This window comes from Pan paniscus, chromosome 19, assembly GCF_029289425.2.
Source record: "Pan paniscus chromosome 19, NHGRI_mPanPan1-v2.0_pri, whole genome shotgun sequence".
Classification (NCBI taxonomy): domain Eukaryota; kingdom Metazoa; phylum Chordata; class Mammalia; order Primates; family Hominidae; genus Pan; species Pan paniscus.
Window position 1 is genome coordinate 27,009,998 of NC_073268.2, and position 23,896 is coordinate 27,033,893.

Below are 23,896 nucleotides of genomic sequence, written 5' to 3' on the forward strand. Positions count from 1 at the left end.
GGGACGCATCCAGGGTCTCTACTCTTCGCTTCCTCCTGCGTCCCCTTCTTCCACGAGCACCCCAGCTTCCTCTGGCTCTCACCTGAACCCCGAAGCGTAGTGTCTTCTCCCTGGACTAAAGCGGAACTGAGAACCGGTGGAAAAGCCCCGCGCCTAGGCTGCAAGGCACTGGCTTAACAAGTCCAAAGGTTAGGTGAAGTTTGGCTGCTAAGCAGAACCAGTAAAAGAAGGTCTCTAGCCCCCCAGCGTGAGTACAATGGACCCTGGCAAAGCCCCGCTCCCGGCCCAGGTCTTCTGCTCTCCAGGTCTGCCCCTCCGGCTCTCCCTCTCTCCGGGTTTCCCCCTCCCCACCATCATTTGCATCCAGCCGAAAGCTGGGCCCTTCCCACTAATTTGCATATCTTATATGGCCTAATGGTGGCGATCATGGCAAGTTAGAAGTTTTCTGACTCCTTTCGGAGGAGCCTCCGGGACCCCGGGGAGTAACAGGTGTCTGGAGGCTGAAGGGTGGAGGGGTTCCTGGATTTGGGGTTTGCTTGTGAAACTCCCCTCCACCCTCCTCTCTCGCACCCACCCACCCCCTCACCCCCTTCTTTTTCCGTCCTTGGAAAATGGTGTCCAAGCTCACGTCGCTCCAGCAAGAACTCCTGAGCGCCCTGCTGAGCTCCGGGGTCACCAAGGAGGTGCTGGTTCAGGCCTTGGAGGAGTTGCTGCCATCCCCGAACTTCGGGGTGAAGCTGGAGACGCTGCCCCTGTCCCCTGGCAGCGGGGCCGAGCCCGACACCAAGCCGGTCTTCCATACTCTCACCAACGGCCACGCCAAGGGCCGCTTGTCCGGCGACGAGGGCTCCGAGGACGGCGACGACTATGACACACCTCCCATCCTCAAGGAGCTGCAGGCGCTCAACACCGAGGAGGCGGCGGAGCAGCGGGCGGAGGTGGACCGGATGCTCAGGTAGGCGCAGAGCGAGGTGGAGAGGACCCACCCGAACCCCTGGAGCCCCGGCCCCGGGCCTGAGTGACACTGCGCCCGACCACACTCGCCAAGCCCGTTTCCCACCAGAGAAGTCCCCCGGGGGGCGCTCTGCTTCTCTCCCAACACCCGGACCCTTCCCAATCCCTTAGCGGGACGACCCTGCGGCCCACCGGGCTTCTTCTCCCCAGGCCCAGGCCAGCGTCCGAGACCCAAGGGCTTTTCCCCGCGGGGCTGGGGCTGGGCCGGGGAGAACTGGAGCTGTGGAGCCCTTTGCCGGGAGGTTTGCCCACCCGACTGAAGGTGCGAGTGGGTGCAGTGAAACCGCTGCGACTTCCCGGGAGCAGAGCCTCGCGCCGCTGCAAGCCCCAGGCCGCGCATTTTTCCTGCGCGCTGCCTCGGGTCTGGAAAGCCGCATGTCGGCCTCGGACACATTGACCTGCATGATGACCTGCAGTTCTTTGCCGAAGGACAGGCGGCATCCGGGGCCGGGATCTGGGAGGCGAGTTCCCTGGTGGGCACTCTTGTTAGCCGCGCCCATGCAAGGCCCGGAATTATCCGGGATCCCCAACGCGGGTTTAGATTTGCAAAGGGCATGTTCCATGTAGGGTCCGGGTGGACCCGCGCGGGGCCAAAGAAACCAAGCGCGGTGGTGTGGGGGCGAACGCGTCTCAGACCTCAGTTCGCAGAGGATCTGGTCTCAGTCTGAGAAAGGAGGGCGTTTCCAGACCTCGCTGCCCACCCCCGGCCTCTCCCCGGGAGGTCAGGCCGGCTGGCAGTGTATCCCCAGGGCCGGGATCGTTTGTGGGTCCTCCCCGACCGCCCTAGACTTTGACAGCTGGTTACTAATTATCTAAGGAGCCGAGCGGTTCCCTGAGACAGCACGTCCCTCCCGGGCCACTCCGCTTTAGGACAGAGCCCATCGCGTGGCTTCGGACACTGAAGCGCCGCGATTTCGGGGCTGAGCCTTGGCCGCACGTCCGCAGCGGCGGTTTGGGGTGGGATATGACCTTGCATTTGAATTTGTGCTCCGAGGGCCTGGCGGTTTGCCCTCTAGCCAAAACAATCAGGGGAACTTGTAGATTTTTTTTTCCCCAAACACACTTTGGTATAATTCATAGGTTTGAGGTTCTTCCCTCGTCGCTCTCCCGCCCGGAGGTGATTTCTCCCCTACCGGGAGAGAACTGCAAGAGAGTTCCGCGAGGCGGAAGGTGTGAGTCGCGGAGGCTAAGAGGGGTCGAGAGAGTGGCCCCTAGGAGCGGCTGGGGCGCCAGGGCTGCCGGGGAGGTCGCTCGGGACCTGGCGGATGAACCAGGCTCCCACCGCCGGCCACCGGGGGCCACAGGGCCAAGGCCCTCCCGCCTGGCCGCAGGCGCCCGCTTCCTAGCGCGGCGCTGGAAGGACCTGGGGCGCCCCTCCGCACCCAGCCCCGCGCCGGGCTGGCCGCAGCTGAGACGTAACATAAACTGCAGCACGTGGAGTTGGGGTGTTATTAATTTATTTCTATAAATCATCAACAGAAAGATACACAAAGAGCCGTGATTAGGTTGAAAAGAGAGGCGGGTTATTCATTGGCGAAGTTGTAAACGCGGCTTAGACGGGGGAAGAAGATCAAAACGCGGGCGCGGGGCTGCTCGCCGCTCCCAGCCAGGCGCCCGGTGCGGCCCCGCGGCCTCACCGCTCCGGCGCGGGACGCGGGCTCTCTGAGCGCCCGAGCCGCCCGCGGAGCCCCCGGGTCGCCGACACCCGCAGGCCCGGCCGGCGGAGAGCCAGGCCCGGCCCAGGGTCCTTAGAACCCAGCCCCCCTCTTCCCTCCCCAAAGCCCCAGGCCCCAGCAGGGCAGGGAGAGGAACTGGGGAGCCGGAGACCCTCGCCGAGTTGGAGACGCGGGACAGACCTGGAGGCTTTCTTCTCCCGTCCCGAGCGGGGGCTGCCTTTCCTCCCCCGCTCCCGGGAGCGCCGGACTTGATTAAAGTAATTTTTCAAGAAATCGCTAGCGGTTCCTAGGTCACTGCACAGGGGGCTCCCAAGCCTCGGGCACACGCACTCCTTTCTTTTGCCCACCGTGTTCCCTTAAGACGAAAAGCAAAGAGAAAGAGAAGTCGCGTTTTGGAGTTCCTGGAGTTCTAGTAAACCTCCTGGAAGAGAAGGGCAGGGGAGGAAGGTCGGGACTGCGCGCTTCCCGGTCCCCGGCTCCCGGCTCCCGGCCGGAGCTGGCCTTTCTCGCGGCCTCGAGGCAGGTGCGCCGGGGGCGTCTAGAAAGTGGGCTGCATTCTAAGAAGCCGAAGTTGGGCTCCTTAACGAACGCGCTGCGGACTGCGCTGGAGTCCAGGCTTCTCTGCTCGTGGGCAGCAAAGTCATTGTTTGAGAAGGAGCGTGCGGGACGGACCCTGCGGGCGCCGCGGCCGGCGTTTGACACCTGCGCTTGGGACACAATGGCCGCAGGCCTTCTTCGGGACCGGTGCCTTTCTCCGTGTTAGGGAACCCCTGAACCTGAGCTGTGTTTTCAAACAAACAAACAAACAAACAAAATAACCAGCTCTCCCGGCTCTTCCCGGTGAACACACGTGAATTTTGGGGTCAGAGAGCTGTGAAGGTATAACTGCGCCATCTTACTCCTCACTCTTTTAAGTCGGACTTAAAAGGTTTTGCCATTATTTATAAGGTTCTTGGGGGCTTTTTTTAAACCCTCCCCAATTGTTGGGCTAATTCACTGTTTCCACAGAATCATTCCCACTTAGAACAGTACCCTATTTTTCTAGGTTTCTTAGGCATACAAAATGAACACAGGTAAAGGCATTTAAACAAAAGAAAAATAGCCGAAGAATTTGCTAAAGCAATATTCACTTTTAAAATGCAATTTTTCCCCTAAGGTTCGAGGCGTCTTGTTCGTAGCCGTTGAAAGTATTTTTCCATCCTAAAAATATCTGTGGAAATATTGACCAGAAATAAACTTTTAAATGATCTGTGATGTTTACAAGGATATGTCTAAAACGTTTATTACATTATTTTCCTCTTAATGTGAATTCTCCACGTTTGAAACTGTAACTCGTTTTCTCATTTTTTGTTCTTGTTGTTACTTCCTCATATTGTGTACTTGGAAAGTACCTTTGTAAATACTTGAGAAATTCGTTCTTATATATAATTAATATAAAAAGTTTGCATTTCTCAAAAACATCTCTATCAAAGCCTGTGTTCTCACGAGTTTAATATCAAAGTCTTGATAAAATAATCACAACTACCCAAATGCTTATAAAATATGTTCGATTACTGGATTTTTATTCATTAAACAAAATTTTATTTGACATATTAAAGGCGCCATTTAGAAATAAAATTGCTTATTATGTTGCAATGCTGTATCTATTTCAGCCTCTACACCGTTTTCTTTTTTGTTTCACCTGAAACTAGTTTTCCCTTCCGTTTTTTTTCTTGTTCTATCAAGCTAATATATATATCAACATACAGTAATGGGGTGCTGGTTTTTGTAAGTTAAATATGTACCTGCATTAAATAAATAGTAAACATGTATATATTGCTTCTTTAGTACTTTTGTTCTGTGCTGCACACTATTTTAATTTCTAGTTTTAAATTATATCTCTCTTTTCAAAGCATCTGTTCAATAAGCAAGAAAAGATATTGGCAAAGTTGAAACCATTCTAGACAAATAAAATTCAAAGGTGCTAAAACTAGCAGTTTACACACCTGTGTTTATGAGAAATGAAAAGTATAACCATTGTTCTTATCCAGTATTTAAAATTTATGAGAAACATAATACAGGAAAACAAGCATCTAAAATTGTTAATGTCTGAAATTGAAGTTATTTGTCCCCATTAGCCCAGTAGATTTTGTCTGGAAGGTGGGGCTGTGGATTTTTTTTTTTTTTTAACTACTTGCCTCACCTCAGTGGTGTGATCCTCCCGTCCCAAGGAGATGCAACATTGTATTTTGGAAAACTTTTCTAAAATTCTGAAAATTATTTACTATTTGGCTAAGACATCCTCCTTGCTTCTTAGAAGGTGAACACATACATTTCACCCCTGTTTTATAAGAAATGGAGATACCCATTCAAAAGGAAAATAATGTAGGAGAGGTTGAAGCTAAAATTGGGCAAATTCAGAAACTGATGCTATCCCTACTTCATTGTAGGATCAGTGAGTCCAGCCCCAAGCTAAAGGCATCCCCACTTTCCAGTGGGCCTCCTGCCTTTTAAATCTCCCACATTGCAGGAAAATGAAGGAAAGCAAAATAAAATGGCCAGGCGCGGTGGCTCACGTCTGTAATCCCAGCACTTTGGGAGGCCGAGGCAGATGGATCACCTAAGGTCAGGAGTGTGAGACCAGCCTGGCCAACATGGTGAAACCCCATCTCTACTAAAAATAAAAAATTTAGCTGGGTGTGGTGCTGGGCATCTATAATCCCAGTTACTCTGGAGGCTGAGGCAGGAGAATCGCTTGAACCCAGGAGGTGGAGGTTGCAGTGAGCCAAGATGCCGTTGCACTCCAGCCTGGGTGACAAGAGCAAAACTCCACATCAAAAAATAAATAAATTAATTAATTAATTAATTAATTACTTAAATAAAACAAGAGCTTTTATTTTTGCTTAATAAGAGAGAGTGGTTGTGGTGCTTTTTTATTCCTGAAGATGGGAAGTCCTCTTTTGCCCACTAACCTCGGAAGAAAGGGATGAGGTGTACCGTACAGGGGCAGTCACCTTCTCCTCTGTTTAGCTTCCATTTTGGCCTCATGTCTATCCCAAAGTTGTAGCTTAGATGGGGGGAAAATTCAGAATTTTGCATAGACCATAGGTAGCACTCCCTAGAAAAAGAATGTTGCTCCCCAGATGTCTCCCACTACTACCCTAACCATCTGCTCGTCTGTCTAGTGAGGACCCTTGGAGGGCTGCTAAAATGATCAAGGGCTACATGCAGCAACACAACATCCCCCAGAGGGAGGTGGTCGATGTCACTGGCCTGAACCAATCGCATCTCTCCCAGCATCTCAACAAGGGCACCCCTATGAAGACCCAGAAGCGTGCCGCCCTGTACACTTGGTACGTCAGAAAGCAACGAGAGATCCTCCGACGTAAGTGTTTTCATCCTGCCTCTGCCTCAACCTGAAGTGACCTTTGCCCTCTCACCCCATGGGCTGCCTCAGTTTCCCTTTCATCGACAAGGCCTTGTGAGCACTTGGCAGATATGAGGAAGGTGGCAAGTAGATTTGGCCTTGGTGGTTGCTGTACAATGGATTGGCTTCTGTCATGTTCTTCAGTCACAGCTCCCTTGCTACCCAGCCAGTTGCTCTGAGGAGCCTGTCAGTGTATGCAGCATACCTTAAACTTTTTGGCCCCTCCTTCCACCTCCTTCTCTTTGAAACCAAGTAGGTGACAGAGTGAAATATCTTCCCTGAGAGAAAACCCAGCATCTCCCCTTGATACGTGACCATCAGTCAATTTCCAAAGAAGACATTTCGTTGCAGTCAATAATATTGATTACTATTACCGTTAATTTCCTCCTCTCTGGAAAAAGTATCAACAATAGAATGCATTTGTATAGAGAGATATATTCAGAACTTCACCCTGTTCTTGGAGGATAGTGGGAGGGATTGAATCCTGAGGCAATTTAAGGTGTTTACCCACATTTACCAACATTGGTAGAGTGTGGGGACCTCAGCTGGTGGCCCTGCTCATGAAGAAGCTATTTCTGGCTAAGGCAGGGCACAGGAAAAGCATCTGCATTTGGAACTCTGACCCATCAATTCTTGTCATCCCCATTCCCATCCCAAAGTTTTTTTTCTGTCCCAAGATTTCTCCCACCCAATAATTCTAAAAGGTTTTTGTTTTGAAGTACGTCTAGAGAAGTTTGAACTGCCTATGAATAACAAGAGTAGGAATGACATACTGTCTGTATTTTAGGAAAGTATTCTTTGACATTACACTTTCATTACTTTGATCCAATCCTTTTCCTGGAAAATTTGTATCGGTTTTCACTCTCCCCACACACTATCCTCTGGCTTTATCTAGGCTTCTCTGTCTTTATCAAGATGTTAATTTCCACCACTATCTGGGTTGGGTTTTTTCCCTGTTGCTTTTTAAAATGACTCTTGTCTTCTGTTACACACTGCTCTGAAGTGATTGTTTCAGTATTTATTGTCTCAATGTCCCTGGGCTGGTGAAAGGAATGGTTTTAGGTGTTCATTTCATATTGTGGTGTTTGTGCTTTTGTTGGGAGCGTTACATGAATAGATTGGAAGAAGCAACATGAGAGCTGTTTGCTGCTTAGAGCGAGAGACCTTTCCAAGAAAGGGTTGGCCCCCCATACTTGGTGACTAGCTCTTTAAGAATTTGTGTTCCTGACATGAAGCAACTCTCTGTAGTTCCTGGAAAGCCTAAAAAAATTCTCAGGAGCCATTGTCTCCAAAGACCCAACAACCCTTGGGCCCTGCCCAATTTAAGCTTTATGCAGCATCTCCAGTCTGTGCTGCCTCTCTGTATTCAATGAGAATTTCTTCAGAAAGGAGAAGGAGGCAGGAAAGGCAGACTGGAAACTTCTCAAAAGACAGAGGTCCAGAAAGTTTCTCAAGATACTGAGGAAGGGACGTTTTACAAATACAACAGCCTCTTCAAGAGATTGTTGTTATTGTTATTTTTGTTTTATTTATTTATTTATTTAACTTTTTGAGACGGGGTCTCGCTCTGCCACCCAGACTGGAGTGCAGTGGCGCGATCTCGGCTCACTGCAAGCTCCGCCTCCCGGGTTCACGCCATTCTCCTGCTTCAGCCTCCCAAGTAGCTGGGACTGCAGGTGCCCGCCACCACACCTGGCTAATTTTTTTTTTTTTTTGGTATTTTTAGTAGAGACGGGGTTTCACTATATTGGCCAGGCTGGTCTTGATCTCCTGACCTCGTGATCCGCCCACCTCAGCCTCCCAAAGTGCTGGGATTACAGGCGTGAGCCACCGCACCCAGTTGTTATTTTTGTTTTAAAGTCACACGAGACATAAAAGCTTAAGAAACATTCCTTCCTTCTGTAACTATTATACAGGCACCTACTATGTGCCAAACACTATGCTAAGCTATGGAATACATAGGTTCTTTTTTCCAGGGACTTACCTGCCATCCAGTGAAGAAGTGGAGATGTTTGAGTAAATAATGACATTCACTTTCTAAGAGCTGTTATAAAGATATACACAAGGGGCAGCAAAGGAATTGCTAAATTGCCTGGAGACATCATGGGAGGCTTCCTAGAAGAGGTGACATTCAAATCATGTCTTGAAGGATGAATGTAAGACATGCAAGCATGATATAAGAATTAGGAAGTAAGAGAAATAAAAGAGGGACACAAGTGAATGGTGGGGTGGGGAGAAGGAGGAAGAGAGGGGAGAGAATAAAAAATGATGCATGATTACAAATTTCCTGGAAAAACTAAAAATAACAAATGGTAATATTCATGGGTCCCTCTACACACACACAACCTTCTTGTCCAAGCAGCCCCCAAGCCTATAAAGAGGCTACTGAAGCCAACTTCTCCAAGATAATTTTCATGGGCAATGAACATTTTCTTCCCCAACCCCAATTAATCTGAAGGGAAGTAGAGAAGAGTTGTTGGTGGCTAGAGGGAGCAAATGTGGGAGTCTAGTTCTTCAAAAATTGGGAGAGGCTAGAGCCAAGCCCCTGATGTCAGTGGAACCCGAATGGTTCTGAGCACCTACAGGCAAACCCACCTGGCTGATTTGAGGACACACTGAGTTCTGAACACTGATCAGCCTGCTACCTCCTCAGAGGGCAGGTGAGAGACTGAGGCAGCCCCCACACTGGGGAGCAGCTGCGAGAGTATCTCACACCCACCAGACACAAAGCTTCAGGAATCGGTTTTGTCACCTCCACACAAGTCAGATATGAAGCGTTTGCGGGGTACGTGGCTTGGGTTTTGTTTTTAGTGAGAGGTGATGCACAGGCTGGTAGTTAGGAGCCTGCAAGCCTGCAGGCTGGGCTCATGTCCAGGCTCCTGCCCCAAGTCCACATGACTTTGGGCAAGTCACTTCACCAGTCTGAACCTCAGTTTCTTCATCTGTAAAATGGAGGTGGCCATACTTCTCACATGGAGCGGTCGTAAGAATTAGATGAAGGAATATATTTAGAGGACTTGGCACAATACCTCACCATAGAAAAGGTTCAATAAATGTGAACCGTTATTGTGTCTATTCACATTAAATGAAAAAATCTCACATTGCTCCCAGGCCCTTGGGATGATCCACACTGGCTTTCGCCATTGGTGACTCCACTGGTGCCACACAGGGCCCACGGGGAGGAGGGAAGACACTGTGACAGACCTCACTGAGCAGGGGACATCTCCTTCTCCCCCTTGGATTTCCCCTCAAGTAACTGCATTTAGAGAGCTGCTGTGAAGCCAAATACCATAGAGGGGCTAAAGCACTTTGAAAAGTATAATCAGGTGGGGCATGGTGGCTCACGCCTGTAACCCCAATGCTTTGGGAGGCTGAGGTGGCGGGAAGACTGCTTGAGGCCAGGAGTCTGAGACCAGCTTGGGCAACATAGCGAGACCCCGTCTCTACAAAAATAATTTTTTTTAATTAGTCAGATGTGGTGGCCTGCACATCCATAGTCCCAGCTACTTGGGAGGCTAAGGCGAGAGGATGGCTTGAGCCCAGGAGGTCAAGGCTGCAGTGAGCTATGATCGTACTACTGCATTCCAGCCTGGGTCACAGAGCAAGACCTTGTTTGAAAAAAAGAAAAAGTATAACCCCCAAAGGAATTTGGGCCAACATCACTATCATCCTGACTAGGGGTAGATATTCTAAAAGACTAGTTAGTGTTCCTAAGCTTTCAGTCAGTCTCATTCCACAGCTGGGGAGACTAAATGATGAGGGAATTAAGCTGGGGCCCCACATGATCCCACTAGCACTGACTTCCTGCTAGTACATTTGACAGGGACTCTCTCAGGTCTATAGTGGCATTGTTGGGCACCACTGAAAACAGAGCCTTAAGGTGGCCTAAGAATCCTCCAAGGTGAATGGGCCGAAATCAAAGGCCCCAGTGACACCATCAGTCCACAGTTAAACAAAGCCCAACACCACCTGCAGTTGGGATCGCAAGTCCTGGCTGGCTAGGGGCCCTAACCATTCCTCCTGATGGAGCAAAATGGAAATGAGCCTAAGATAGGTGGTAAGTTCCCTGCTGCTGGAGGCATATAGCCTGGAGGGCCACTTGGTGTGGGGTTGTAGAGGGGATTCAAACGTTAAGTAGCAGCCTGACTTGAACCTTGAGGATTTTGGATCCAGTTGTCCAAAGGAACAAGAAGGATAGCATGTAAATGATGGCACATCATTTACATCACAAAGGGAGGTGGTAGCCTTCCACTTTCTGTGACCTGTGGGAGTAATTACAGGAACTGAGAAAGAAAGTCATCAAAGTCGGGCACGGTGGCTCACACCTGTAATCCGTGCACTTTGGGAGGCCGAGGCAGGTGGATCACCTGAGGTCGGGAGTTTGAGAGCAGCCTGCCCAACATGATGAAACCCCATCTCTACTAAAAATACAAAAAATTAGCTGGGCATGGTGCCGCACACCTATAATCCCAGCTACTCAGGAGGCTGAGGCAGGAGAATTGTTTGAACCTGAGAGGCGGAGATTGTAGTGAGCCGAGATCACACCACTGTACTCCAGCCTGGGCAACAAGAGGCAAACTCTGTCTCAAAAAAAAAAAAAGATATTAAGATCCAGAACATAGGAACCCAGAGCTAGGAGATGAATGTGTTATGTGTCTTTGCTCAGCAGAGTGCTTAGCCTCCATGTTTATTCATCTTTAAAATGGAATTAATCACTCCTGATGAGCCCTGCTTCATGCAGATGTGAAGACGAGGACAGCAAAGCTTTCTTCTTCGGTAATGTAGATATCAAATCTCATTAAACCATGTGGGCTAAGGCATCACCTCTGGGCCGAGCTGCTGGTTCTCATTCATTCCACAAAAATCTCCTGAGGGTCACAGTATGCCTGGACTCAAGGAATTGGACAGACAGGGAGCATCATTTCCAGCTAATTAAACACTACTCCCAGACAGGTCCTGTGTTTGTAGTCTTTGAAATTATTTGAGATCTAAAGCACATTTTCTTTTTCCAATACAAAGCTCCAGTTATATTTATTTCAAAGCATGTTTCAAAAGGTTTGGGGTTTTTCTAAAAACCTGACTTTATAATGTAGATGCCTAGGATATAGCAAGAGGGAGGAGAGGTGGGGAGTGCTATCTACAGCCTCTGAGTATTTTGTGCAAGTGTAAATTGTACCTTTGAGCAGTTCTCCCCTGGATGTGAGACTTGATTGAGCTTACCCACTTGACATCAAATACAAGAGTTCAGGATGCAGAGTGTTGCTTCATGTCTGAAGGCCAGTGAGCCAAAGGGGGAAAAAAATAATTTTCTTAAAACTACGGCTGGCTATGTTTGAGCTCCTTCAAAGAAAGGAAAAGGGTGGCTTTGCTGGAGCAACTGAGGTGGGCAGTAAGGGCCTGTGCTGAGGGCTCCCCATCTCCAGCTCCACATGCAGTGAGAGAAGGTTGCAAAGCTTAGTTAGACAAGGGGAATAAAGGTGTCTTCGTCCGTTGTCTGTCTGTCTGTCTGTCTGCTGAGTGACGGCTACAGACCCTATCAAATCTACTCCTTTCTCTTTTCAGAATTCAACCAGACAGTCCAGAGTTCTGGAAATATGACAGACAAAAGCAGTCAGGATCAGCTGCTGTTTCTCTTTCCAGAGTTCAGCCAACAGAGCCAGGGGCCTGGGCAGTCCGATGATGCCTGCTCTGAGCCCACCAACAAGAAGATGCGCCGCAACCGGTTCAAATGGGGGCCCGCGTCCCAGCAAATCTTGTACCAGGCCTACGATCGGCAAAAGAACCCCAGCAAGGAAGAGAGAGAGGCCTTAGTGGAGGAATGCAACAGGTAACACCACCAGAAGCTCACCTGGGCAGGTGGGCAAGTACACAGACCCAGGAACCCTCCCCTCGGTCCTGGGATATTGAGAGACTAGTTATACAGATAAGTGTGGCTAAATCAGAGCTTCTCAAAGTATGTTCCACAGAACCCCAATATCAATTCATTAATCAGTAAGTCTGAGAATCAGCATATGGATACTTCCCCTTAGAGAGTCACAACATATATTAAAGGTTCCGAGAAGCCCTGCAGTCAAGAAACCCACTTAGCTTTGTTGAATTGGTTGTTAACTATGGAATCTTCGGTAGAGTACAAACAACCCCATGAATTATTCTTCCAGGGAAGATACTCTGGAGAATGCTAATTTAAAATATGATACTTGGGAAGCGAAATTGTGTGTTTGACCTCCCTGCAGGCCAGGGTAAAACTTTCCCTTAGCCACAGACTCTAGATCTGGCCTCTACCAATTGTCAGACATGCAGTGGTCCAAAAGGAAACTTGGCAGGAGAGTAAGAATTGGTCAGATCTGTTCAGTCCACTCTGCCCCCGCTGACTCAACAGAGTTCTTTTTACTTGTTAACTACCAGCCAGGCACAGTGGCTCACACTTATAATCCCAGCACTTTGGGAGGCCGAGGCGGGAGGATTGCTTGAGCCCAGGAGTTTGAGACCAGCCTGGGCAACATGGCGAAACCCTATCTCTATTTTAAAAAAAAACAAAAAAACAACTCTGTGTTATTTTATGTATTTATTTTTAAGATGTGGTCTTGCTATGTTGCCCAGCAGATCTTGAACTGGGCTTAAGCGATCCTCCTGCCTTGGCCTCCTAAATAGCTGAGATTACAGGCTCTAGCCACAGGGCCCAGCTATTTTTTTTTTTAATGACTGGAAAGCCTTGGGAAATCTTTTTACTTCATTCCTGCCCTGTTCTCCCTGACTCCAGTATTGACTTTCTAAAACTTCAGCTCTTTGGTCTGGCCAAGGCCTGTGTGCGCTTTCTCTGTCTCTGGGCTGGGCTGGCCTTGGCTGTGGGAAGAATGCAGCCAGGGAGGTCAGGCTGGGAAGCAGGGAGGCCTGTATTGCCACTGAGTCCTCAGGCTGTGCTCCGTACCCCGACTAATGAGATGCCTTGCAGCACCCAGTAGTGTCTAAGAATCTCTCGCACCTGGTTTTGAGGTTTCACCAGCCCTGATAAAGCTAGAGACTGGCCATCTCAGCGCACCCTGCTTTGTACCCCACCCAGCCTGCCTTTTGGAGGGGATAAAGCATCTTGCTTCCTGGCACTCTTTCAGGGAGTTCAAGCCCCAAAAGACCAGAAATCCTCTCAAAGTGCTTTGAAGCCACTCAAGACAGAGCCAGCGAAGGGCTTTGCCTTTTGTGTGGTGGGAAGAATGGCTAAATAAGGAAGCCCCATCTGGACCTTCCCCTGGACTGCCTGTCCCCGGCTTGCTCTCTTCTCCTCGAGAGCCACACCAGAGCCTACGCCCCTGACTCCCAGGGCGGCATAGCCTGCTCTGTCCCTGCATTCAGGCCCACTTCAGCCATCTTCATCAGATCACTCCATGGATTGGCCTTTTCTCTGCATAGGCCTCTCCTCCCCAGCCTTCCATTCTGCCCACGGCCCCTTCATACTCCCAACCAAGACTGCTGTGATTGTGTGTTTTTGGCCAAGCACCAACAAGTCCCCCCGCCCCCCTCACTCACCATCTCCCCTCCATCCATTCCCAGGGCAGAATGTTTGCAGCGAGGGGTGTCCCCCTCCAAAGCCCACGGCCTGGGCTCCAACTTGGTCACTGAGGTCCGTGTCTACAACTGGTTTGCAAACCGCAGGAAGGAGGAGGCATTCCGGCAAAAGCTGGCCATGGATGCCTATAGCTCCAACCAGACTCACAGCCTGAACCCTCTGCTCTCCCACGGCTCCCCCCACCACCAGCCCAGCTCCTCTCCTCCAAACAAGCTGTCAGGTAAGCAAAGGTTGGGCCTCACTGCCTCGGCAACCCAACCATCCTGGTTCTTCCCACGGATCTTATCTGGTTTAAGGGTTTTCAGAGGAGCAAACGCTTTTGAGATGATCCTAGGGCCGCTCTCTCATTGCCAGAATATACTCCCCTGGAAATAATGTGTGGCTCTGATCAGTTTCCTCCAACTCCTGGTTCAGCCATTGCCCTGTGAGGGCTCACTCGGCTTCCAGGGAGCCCTTTACCCTATTTGTCTCCTTCCCTCTTCTTCTCCCTGTGTGGCTGCTGACTCAGCGGTCATTCTACACTGAGGAGGCTGCCTTATGGGTGGGCCAGATCCAAACCGCAGGCAAACGGGTCGTGATGGCGCGGCAACTCTCACTGTGTTGCAGGATGGCACTCCGGCCACCTCCTCCATCCCTGGCCATATCCTGCCCCTCGCTCGGTCCGGCTGCCTCAGGAGAAGCTCAGTGGCCTTTGGGGACGGCCACTCTGTTGGTGGCCTCTGCTTGTTGGCTTCCGTGTGTCATCAGGGTTGGTGGGGGTCAGTCACTTGAAATCTTTGCAGCAATGAGTTGGGCAAAACTGACCGAGTACCTGCTCCATCATGCTTGATTGAGTGCTCCTGTGTGCTGGGCCCTGGCCTGGATTAGAATGCCTCTGCTGTGGGCTTTGGGTTTGTCAGGATGGAATCCTACAGCCTCCTTGGGGGAAAGCACACCTACATGCTGAGCGCTGTGTTAGGCACAGGCTGGGATGGAGCACTTCTTCTGGTCCTTCATTCTTCTGGCAAAGCTGGCTTCCTAGAATGGATGTGCTCACTGGGGTCTGTGTGGTGCCCATGAGGACAAAGTGTAGCAGCCTCCTGCCTGCTCCAAGAAAAGGGCTTGCGAAAGGAAAGCCAAACACTGTTTCTAACTCAGGGGTGATTCTGAAACCTGTTGATCCCCTCACCTGTCGGTTGCCCTTCTGATGAGAAAGGCCTGAGGGCTGGGGGCTGACCCAAGTGTTGAGGGGACAAAAGCCACCAAGACAGGCTCAGAGCCATCAGCTGGGTGGTGTACAAGCATTTGTTCCATGCCTGCTGTGCCCTCCCATAGCACTGCCTCTTCTAGGGCCTCTGGGAGCCTGACAGTGCCCAGCATGAAGCTGGGGCCAGTGCTGGGGGTTTCTGTAGGTCCCACTCCCACAGAGGAGAGAGGCTCAGCCACACAGGAAGAAAGTCTTGGTTACTTAAGAGGCAGAGAAGCCCCTAGGCAAAGACTGGCCTGATTGCAGAGTAACTTCGCCCCTTTAAGGAAATTCAAAGCAGGGTTCTGAGGGTTGTGGCAAATGGCACATGGCTGGCACTGAGCAGGACCAGAGCGCTTGCCCACCACAGTTATCCACGGAGCTGAAGCTGGGAGCTGCAGGGGGCGTGGTTGGGGCAAGGGGCATTACTGGGAAGACAATGGCCATTGTGTTGGGACCTGTGATCTCCACACCAAAGTCAGGGAGCCTGGAAGCCAAACAAAGGCCCAGCAGCCTTCTGACAAGCAAGGGCTGTGCTGAGGTCACCACGGGGTCGTTGGTTTAGGCATCCTGTGTGCTGACAGGAGACCCAGAGAGCTAGGGCTGGAGGGACAGGGAGCAGGTGCTGGAAACCCAGCAGGGAGCTAGGGCTGGAGGGACAGGGAGCAGGTGCTGACAGGAGACCCAGAGAGCTAGGGCTGGAGGGACAGGGAGCAGGGCAGAAAACACAGCCTGTGTACTCCTCTGACTGGAGTCTAGGAAGGGCGTGTCCCATGGGAAGTGGATACTCTGGGGTGCCCCTGAAGTCTGGATCTTTCTAAAAATCTTGTAATGTTAGAATTTGGAGGGAATTTGAAGAAAGGAACTGAGGCCCAGAAAGAGGCAGTGATTTGCCAAAGTGACACAGAGCAATGGTAGCAAAACAAGAACTAGAGCTCAGGCCTGCTGGTTCCCACTCCATACTTTCCCACAGCACTACGATGTGTTGAATGCTTACCAAGTCCTGGGAATATTCTAGTGATGTACGAGCTGCGCGTCCTGCCCTCTGGGAGGTTACTGTCTGGTAGGAAGGATATCGGGTCACTGTCGAGTCCCCAGAACCAGCTGCAGATGGAGGTTTTGTTTGGGAGCTTTGTGGATCTTTCTGCAGTGTAATAGATCCTATTACTGTTTCTGGAGCAACAGTTATGGGACACTGAATATTATCAGTGGCTGCCTTTCTTCTGTCTTTTTTTTTTTTTTTTTTTTTTTTTGAGAGACAGGGTCTACCTCTGTCACCCGAGCTAGAGTGCAGTGGTGCAGTCTTGGCTCACTACAGCCTCGAACTCCTGGTCTCAAGCAGTCCTCCTGTCTTAGCCTCCCAAAGTGCTGGGATTACAGTTGTGAGATTGTGCCCAGCCCTTCTGCTTTAATTTTCACTCTGGGCTCCTCAACATGGTCCTTGTCCCAAGCCCAGGGACTGGCTTCTCTTTCTCTGAGTGTAGTTATGTATCTGGGTTCTAACCAGTAAGGTTATAACTGTGGCTAATTCACATAAATTCTCTGAGTCTGAATTTCCTGCCTACAAAATGGAGAAATAGGACCTTCCACACAGGGTGCATGTGGGGATGAAAGGAGTGAATGTATAAAGACACCTTTCCCGATAACCCATACTACCCTCATTATGACTCTTAACATTAGAGAGGGCTAAACAAGGGCAGTGAGAAGACTGGCAGGCAGCAGAAATCATTTTCTTTTTGATCTCACACACCAGGGCATTCCCCCTAAGAGGCAGTGAGATGTGGCCTGGCCCTGGAACTAGAAACAGAGGTGGCTGCTGTGCTAGTGCCTGAGATGCACGATGCTGGGGTCAAAGACTTGTGTCCCCATCTCAGGCTGCCAGGATGGCGTGTGTGCCGTGACAGGGCTCCCGAGTCATGCACTCAGGCAGACAGCAGGCTGGAGCCCAGCATTCAGGGGTGGCTTCTGTCTGTAGAGCCGCATGGCACTCTTCCCACCTCAGTGCCCACAGCCAAGGTAGGGTCACTAACCAAGCCAGAAACGTAACTGTGTGCAGAATACCGAAAAAAAAAAAAGGCTGGGTGCGGTGGCTCACGCCTGTAATCCCAGCACTTTGGGAGGCCGAGGCGGGCGGATCACGAGGTCAGGAGATCGAGGCCGTCCTGGCTAACACAGTGAAACCCCATCTGTACTAAAAATACAAAAAATTAGCCGGGCGCGGTGGCGGGTGCCTGTAGTCCCAGCTACTTGGGAGGCTGAGGCAGGAGAATGGCGTGAACCCAGGAGGCGGAGCTTGCAGGGAGCAGAGATCACGCCACTGCACTCTAGCCTGGGCGACAGAGCGAGACTCCGTCTCAAAAAAAAAAAAAAAAAATGCTCTGTGGGCTAGGTGTGGTGGCTCACACCTGAAATCCCAGAACTTTGGAAGGCCAAGGCGGGCAGATCACTTGAGGTCAGGAGTTTGAGACCAGCCTGACCAACATGGTGAAACCCCATCTCTACTAAAAACACAAAAATCAGCTGGGCGTGGTGGCAGGCGCCTGTAATCCCAGCGACTCCGGAGGCTGAGGCAGGAGAATCGCTTGAACCCGGGAGGCGGGAGGCGGAGGTTGCAGTGAGCTGAGATGGGCCACTCCACTCCACTCCAAACTCAGCAACAGCGCAAGACTCTGTCTAAAAAAAAAAAAAAAAAAAAAATCTCCATGTTGCTGAGGAGAGCCCAAAATCCACCGTCAGCACTAGCAACCCCAAAGACTGAGCTGGGGGGAACAAGGCCCGAATCCCTCCACACCCACTCTCCACGCTCTCCCCTCTCCAAACACCGGCACCTGAGCCAGGAGGGCTGGCAGCACGTTGGAGACGAAGCTTCCCCAGAACCCTCTTCCTAGAGAGGAAGAGCAGCCTTTCTCTAACAGCACCTTCCCTCCCAGCCATGCTTACGATGCTGTGGCCCACTTGCCCACGATGACCACGGTGTGACCCTAGTCCTGGAATGTCCGGCACAATAGGGGTGGCAGGAGGAGCACTCTGCCTCTGTCAGCGGCTGATTGGTTACAAGATGCCCTACAAACACACTGTCAGCAGAGTCAGCTGTTTCCAGCGTTGCCCCTCCTTGGCTTTACAATCACACACCAGCATGCAGCCAAGGGTTGTCATGGCTTTGTCTCCCTTATGCATGCTTAATTGACAATTAAGTTGGGGCTTTGAACCAGCCTGGCTGCCGCTGCTGGGCCTTCATCTTTCCAGGGAGTGTCACAGGGGCACCCTTTGTTTGCCCTTCTTGGGGGCCTGAAGTTACTGTAGCAGGCTGCAGGCAGCCATTTATCTTCAGCCTGGAAGGCCTTTATCCGCCCCCACCCCCTATTCCAGCTCTTGGCCAGCAGGAGCTGTCCCTGGTTATAGGCCCCATGACAGCCCATTCTGAAGCCATTGAGCAGGTCCGGAGTGATGGCCTCTACCTCCCTTCTGGAGATGAATCAAGAGAAAGGCCCCTAAAAGGTCAGAGGGCAGGGCGGCAGCAAGGAGAAGGACTGGTTGGAGCCTGGTGCTTGTATTGATTGGCTCGAGGAGGAGGAGGAGGAAGTTGGCGCGGGATGGAAACTTGGCTAGCCTTGGCCCAAGCCGTGGTATCTGCTGTGTGATCTGTGGCGATCTTGCTCCCTGCACCCTTTGCTCTAGTCGGCAGCAAGCTCACCTGGCCACTACCTTGAGGAGGAGAGGAGGGGTAAAAGGTCTTCATCAGCCTCCGCTCTCCCACGCATGATGTCCTCACTCTTGTGTCACCTTTGAGAGGGAAGTGGGGACTTATTCTCCTGGAAAGAAAGGGAGGCACAAAGAAAAAGAGAAGAGGCCCTGCCAGGAGGACTTTCAGGGGTCCCGAACCATAGCCCCTTCACCAAAGAGGAGACATTTATTTCTGTGGCTGCTGCTCCTCCCTTTCGCTGAACTCTATTCCTCCCTCTCCAAGCCCAGTGGACTTGACTTCCCTGATGTGGCTTAGAGCTTGAAAAACAGAGAATCCTGCCTCCTGCCTCTCGCTCATCCCCCTTCCCAGCCCCTCCCAGGTTACCTGAGGGAATCTAACCCTGGGTCTCAGACCAGCCAAACTCTGGGCCAGGGTACCTATGTGAATGCTGTTGTTTTCCCTGGCACTGAATTCTGCAGGACACGAGGAAACCTCCAAAGTGTCCAGTGGCAAGGTAGTGACTCAACGAGAGGAATTCTAATGGCCAGTGTTGATGGAGCATTTCCTTGGTCCCAGGCCCAGGGCCGAGTTCCTCCATGCATCATCTTATGTGACCCACACAACAACCCTGCAGAGTAGGAGCCATCTCTAGTGTCATCTTCATTTTACAATCAAGAGAAGTGAACTATTTAGAATGGAAGGCATGTGCCCAAGTTCATATTCTTAGTAAGTGGTGGGGAGAGGTTTTGAGCTGTTGCACACTGTCCATCTCTTTTTGCTTTATGCAGATGCTAAGAACTTTTCAGGCACTAAACCCAACACAGAGAGAGAGAGAGAGAGACACACACACACACACACACACACACACAGCCCCCAGCAGTTCCTTTTCCCACATTCCTACTGTTCCCCTCTAAATGACACTGAGGCTTTGGGAGATCATGGCCAAAGAGGTGGGGTAAGGGTGAGAGTCTCCCATTCTGGGTAGTTTACTGCTTCCTCCCCAACCACTGCCCCTGACCAAGGTGGATTCTGTGCCCTGCCCAGGCAAGAAATCAAAGCCCCCTCTTTCATGACCCCATCCCCATCTGTGTGGGGATTTGAACTGCCCTTGCAGTCGGCACTGTCTGGGCTACTAAATGCCTTAACAACTTAATGGGGCTTCTGAGACAGCGCAAGCACCTCAGCTCACCTCTGGGAGCTCCGCCCCCTCCCTGGGCAGCAGACAGCGGGAGGGGTTTATGAGGGTAGTTGTAAAAATATTCATCTCAGCAGCAAAGTTCCTCATGGTAAATAAGGCCCATTGTCCTTAAGTAGCAGATTATTTCAGTTCAGAAGAGAGACAAATCCTGCCTTGAAATGTCTGCTATTCTAGGAAACACATTCATACTGACTTGAGGTTTAGTGGTGGACATGGGTGGCTCCAGCATTCTCCTTCTTAGGGACTTTATCTGAGTGCCATTTTATCTCTTGAATTTGAAGGTCATTTTATCTTGTGGGTACCACCCCATCGGCTGCCACTAGATTGGGGAAGACAATCAGGATATTAATGAGATTAAGAGGCCTAGCCTTCAGGGTGTTCTGCTGTCAGCCTCCCCCTGATAGGGGACCAGCCCTGGTCTGCATACAAAGAAACCAGGCTGCTGTGCTCGTGGGGCTCCAAGCCTCTGCACAAAGGGGCCAGGAGATACTGGAGTCCTATCACCAAAGGGTCATGCCTAATCCGCCTGAAGGATCCTTAGACGATTCAAGGACTCCTTGCCGCCTCCAGTGAGCTCTGAGGAGGAAGGAAGCTGCCTGCAAGCACACAGCCCTGGCCTGCAGCTTATGGGAGAAGTGCTCTTGGAAACTGTTGAAGGTTTGATGAGAAGCGACAGGAACTTGGAGAGAATTAGGTATCACAGGTGCAGAGAGAGGCAGAGATCTGTGCAAGGGCCTTTGAAGCTACCTGCTTAATGGAATGGAACAAGATCTGGCTTTATGCCTCTGCCTATTTTTTAGGGGGAAGTATAAACACAAATGAAGAGGAGAGAGAGAAATATACATACATATATATGTATTATATACACACACACACACACACGCATACATATAGAAGTTATATATATAAAAGGAATGCAGCCCACAAATAAAGTCAGATCAATTAGTCAGTCATGGTTATTATCCTAGCTATTCACAAATTCTCTAGAACAGGGATTGACAAACTTTTTCTGTAAAGAGCCAGATAGTAAATATTAAGTACTTTAAACTATTCAGTTGTAATTACTCAACTGTGCCTTTGTAGCACCAAAGCAGCCATAGACCATAGACATGGAAGTGAATGAACATCACTGTCTTCCAGTCAAACTTTATTTTATGGGGACTGAAATTTAAATTTCATATAATTTTCACATATCACCCTATAGTCTTTAATTGATTTTTTCTCAACTGTTTAAAAATGTAAAACCCATTCTTAGCTTGTGGGTCATACAAAAACAGGCTGCTTTGGCCAACAGACCAGTTTGCTGACCCTGCTGTAGGACAATAGTTCTCAAATGTGGCCACACTTTAGAATCACCCGAGGGAGTATCTAAAAATCCCAGTATCCAAGCTGCACCCTGGACCTGTCAGAACGGCTGGGGAGTGGGACTACACATCAGTAGTTAAAACTTTCTAAGTGATACCAATGTGTAGCTAAATTTGAGAACCAGTTCTAAGGTTCTCAAATTTAGCTTCTCAAATGTTAAAGTGCATGCCAATTCCCTGGGGTGGGGGGTGTTAGGATAGAGATTCTCATTCTGTAGGCCTGGGGTGAGGCCTGGGTTTCTGCATTTTCAACAAGTTCCCAGGTGCTGTTGAAGAGGATGGTCTGGGACACACTTTTGAGTACTGGAGTTGGATTAGCAACTAACTCCCCTTTGCCTCCCAACCTGTGTAATTTGCCTCACCATCACCAGCCTTGACATCTAATATGGGGAAATGCTCTTTTAAATCCAGCCGGCACAGTGACAAAATTACAGGCTATGGAGGCAGACCCAAATTCCAACCTTCACTTTGGCACTTACTGCTGTGTGACCTTGGGCAAGTCTCTGGAATCTCTGTGCTTGCCTCTTGAGGTGTGGAGACATCCACTCATGCAGATGCTGGAAGAATTAAATAAGATAATATATATGTAAAACACTCCAGACATAACAGATTCTCATAAATAGTAGCTGTTACCATTCCTTGCAGAGGCTTGGGGGTTGTTTCTTTGTTTTTTTGTTTTTTTAGTTTTTTCCCTCTTTCCTTGTCCTTCTTAGAGGTTTCATTCAACCTTGATTTTTAAAGAATTTGAGTATCTCCAACTAGATATTCATCTTGGTGTTTGCAGCAAACTTAGGCTGGCTTGTTGCAGCACATTGGGTATGAGGCAATCTCCTGCTCTTCCTAGGACTTCTCTGTGACATCCACAAGGCAAATTGAGTGCCGTAAGGCATTTAGTACAAATTCAGGAAACAGTGAGGGGAAGCTGGGAAGACCATGGATTGGTGGGGGCAGAGGGGAGGGTCATGACCATGTAGCAGGAGGTCAGGTTCTTGATGTTCATAAAGTCGAGATGACCATGAATTTCCTGTAACTAACAGGGCATTTTTCTTTTTTCTTTTTCTTTTAATTTTTTTTTTTTTTTTTTTTGAGACGGAGTCTCGCTATCTCCCAGGCTGGAGTGCAGTGGCGCGGTCTCGGCTCACTGCAAGCTCCGCCTCCCGGGTTCATGCCATTCTCCGGCCTCAGCCTACCGAGTAGCTGGGACTACAGGCGTCCGCTACCACGCCCGGCTAAGTTTTTGTATTTTTTTTTTTTTAGTAGAGACGGGGTTTCACCGTGTTAGCCAGGATGGTCTCCATCTCCTGACCTCGTGATCTGCCCGCCTCGGCCTCCCAAAGTGCTGGGATTACAGCCGTGAGCCACCGCGCCCGGCCATTTTTCTTTTTGAATTAAAGGAGGTGTGAGTACTCCTCTCATGTGTGTTGCTTGTTAGTAATTAGCCCTGGGAACCTGCCAGGTAGAGGGGTGTGGGATGTTCCTGGTGGAGGCTGCATCTGGGAAGCTTAATGGCCCCCAAACTTCAGGCGAAGGAGCATTTAAGAAGGAGAAGGTGCACACAGCCCCACGGTGAGCAAAGGGAAACCTCAGAGCTCCTAAGGGCTGATTTTCTGGAAACCACTTCCCTCAACCTGTGAGCATGCGTCTGCTTCAGGTACCTTCCTGTTACCCTATGCTCCAACTTCAGCAACCTCCGCAATAGCACACTTGTGTGAGTTCAGCCACTGAGGAATCAACTGGCAAGGGGGGAACTCGATGTTTCCAATGCTTTTGGGAAGTCAAGAGTCAGTTTTCTCAGGACTTGTACTCTGCATGTTCTTCCTAAGTTGGAGAAACACCTTGCAGATGGTCTTTAGCATGTAGACTTTCCCAAGGGAAGCCTACCTGAGCCAAGGTGAGCTGGTTATGGCCAGTCCCTTCTCAGGACCGGATTCAGATGTGTGTGTCTGGGTAGCCAAGTATAGCACCCAAATCAGGCTTGGCTTGGGTTGTGGTTCTGTCACTATCCGGCAGTGTGACCTTAAGTTATTAGCTTCTCTGTCCCAATACCTATCCCCTTAGGGGTGCGACGAGGCTTCAATATGATCAGACACACCCAGTGCCAAGCACAGTGCCTGGCAAGGAAGGTTAGCTGCCATTACAGTATTATTGAATTGACTCAGAAACTTCAGGGTGTTGAGAGAACGGAAGAGCTTGGGTTCTCCCTGGGTTCTTGACAAGGGTCTTACCTTGTAGTTTCAATCGGGAAGGATTTCCCTTTCCATGAACCCTGCTTGTCATTTGAAACATCAGAAACAATGAACTAAGTATTGGCAAGATCTGTGGTTCTCAAATCTCTCTCCAGACCACATAAAAATCATCCAGGGAGCTCATTAAAAATAGACATGGCTCCCTCCACCCACGCGCACCTTTGGAGTCAGAATTGAGAGATGAGGGGTTCACAGGCATAAGAACTTTCGACAAAAGCCCTAAGAGATTCACCTAGAGTGCCAGCTACTTGTGAGGCTAAGGTAGCAGGGTCACTTGAACCCAGGAGTTTGAGGCTGAAGTGAGCTATGGCAGTTGGGTTGTAGACAACAAGGAACACAGGCTGCTTATTTTTGTCTCCTTCTATAAAACACCTTGAGATAAATTAAGCACTTTGTGCCCATTGGCGCCACTGCAGTACAGGCCGGGTGACAGAGTGAGACCCTGTCTCTAAAAAAAAAAAAAGAGAGATTTGGATGCATAGTCAGGGTTGACATTACTAGGCCAGATGGAGCAGGAGAGT

The 23,896-nt window shown here is 50.1% G+C and overlaps 1 protein-coding gene across 2 annotated transcripts in view; it reads left to right on the forward strand.

Moving 5' to 3' along the window:
- The first annotated feature begins 611 nt into the window (after window positions 1-611).
- HNF1B (HNF1 homeobox B) overlaps window positions 612-23,896 on the forward strand; it is a 58,541-nt gene continuing 35,256 nt past the window's right edge. For both annotated transcript variants that reach the window (XM_003817940.5, XM_008971211.4), the window contains exons 1-4: window positions 612-955; window positions 5,855-6,054; window positions 11,659-11,923; window positions 13,642-13,877. In XM_003817940.5, coding sequence (XP_003817988.1) covers window positions 612-955; window positions 5,855-6,054; window positions 11,659-11,923; window positions 13,642-13,877 — 1,045 coding nt within the window. The remainder of the gene's footprint in view (window positions 956-5,854; window positions 6,055-11,658; window positions 11,924-13,641; window positions 13,878-23,896) is intronic.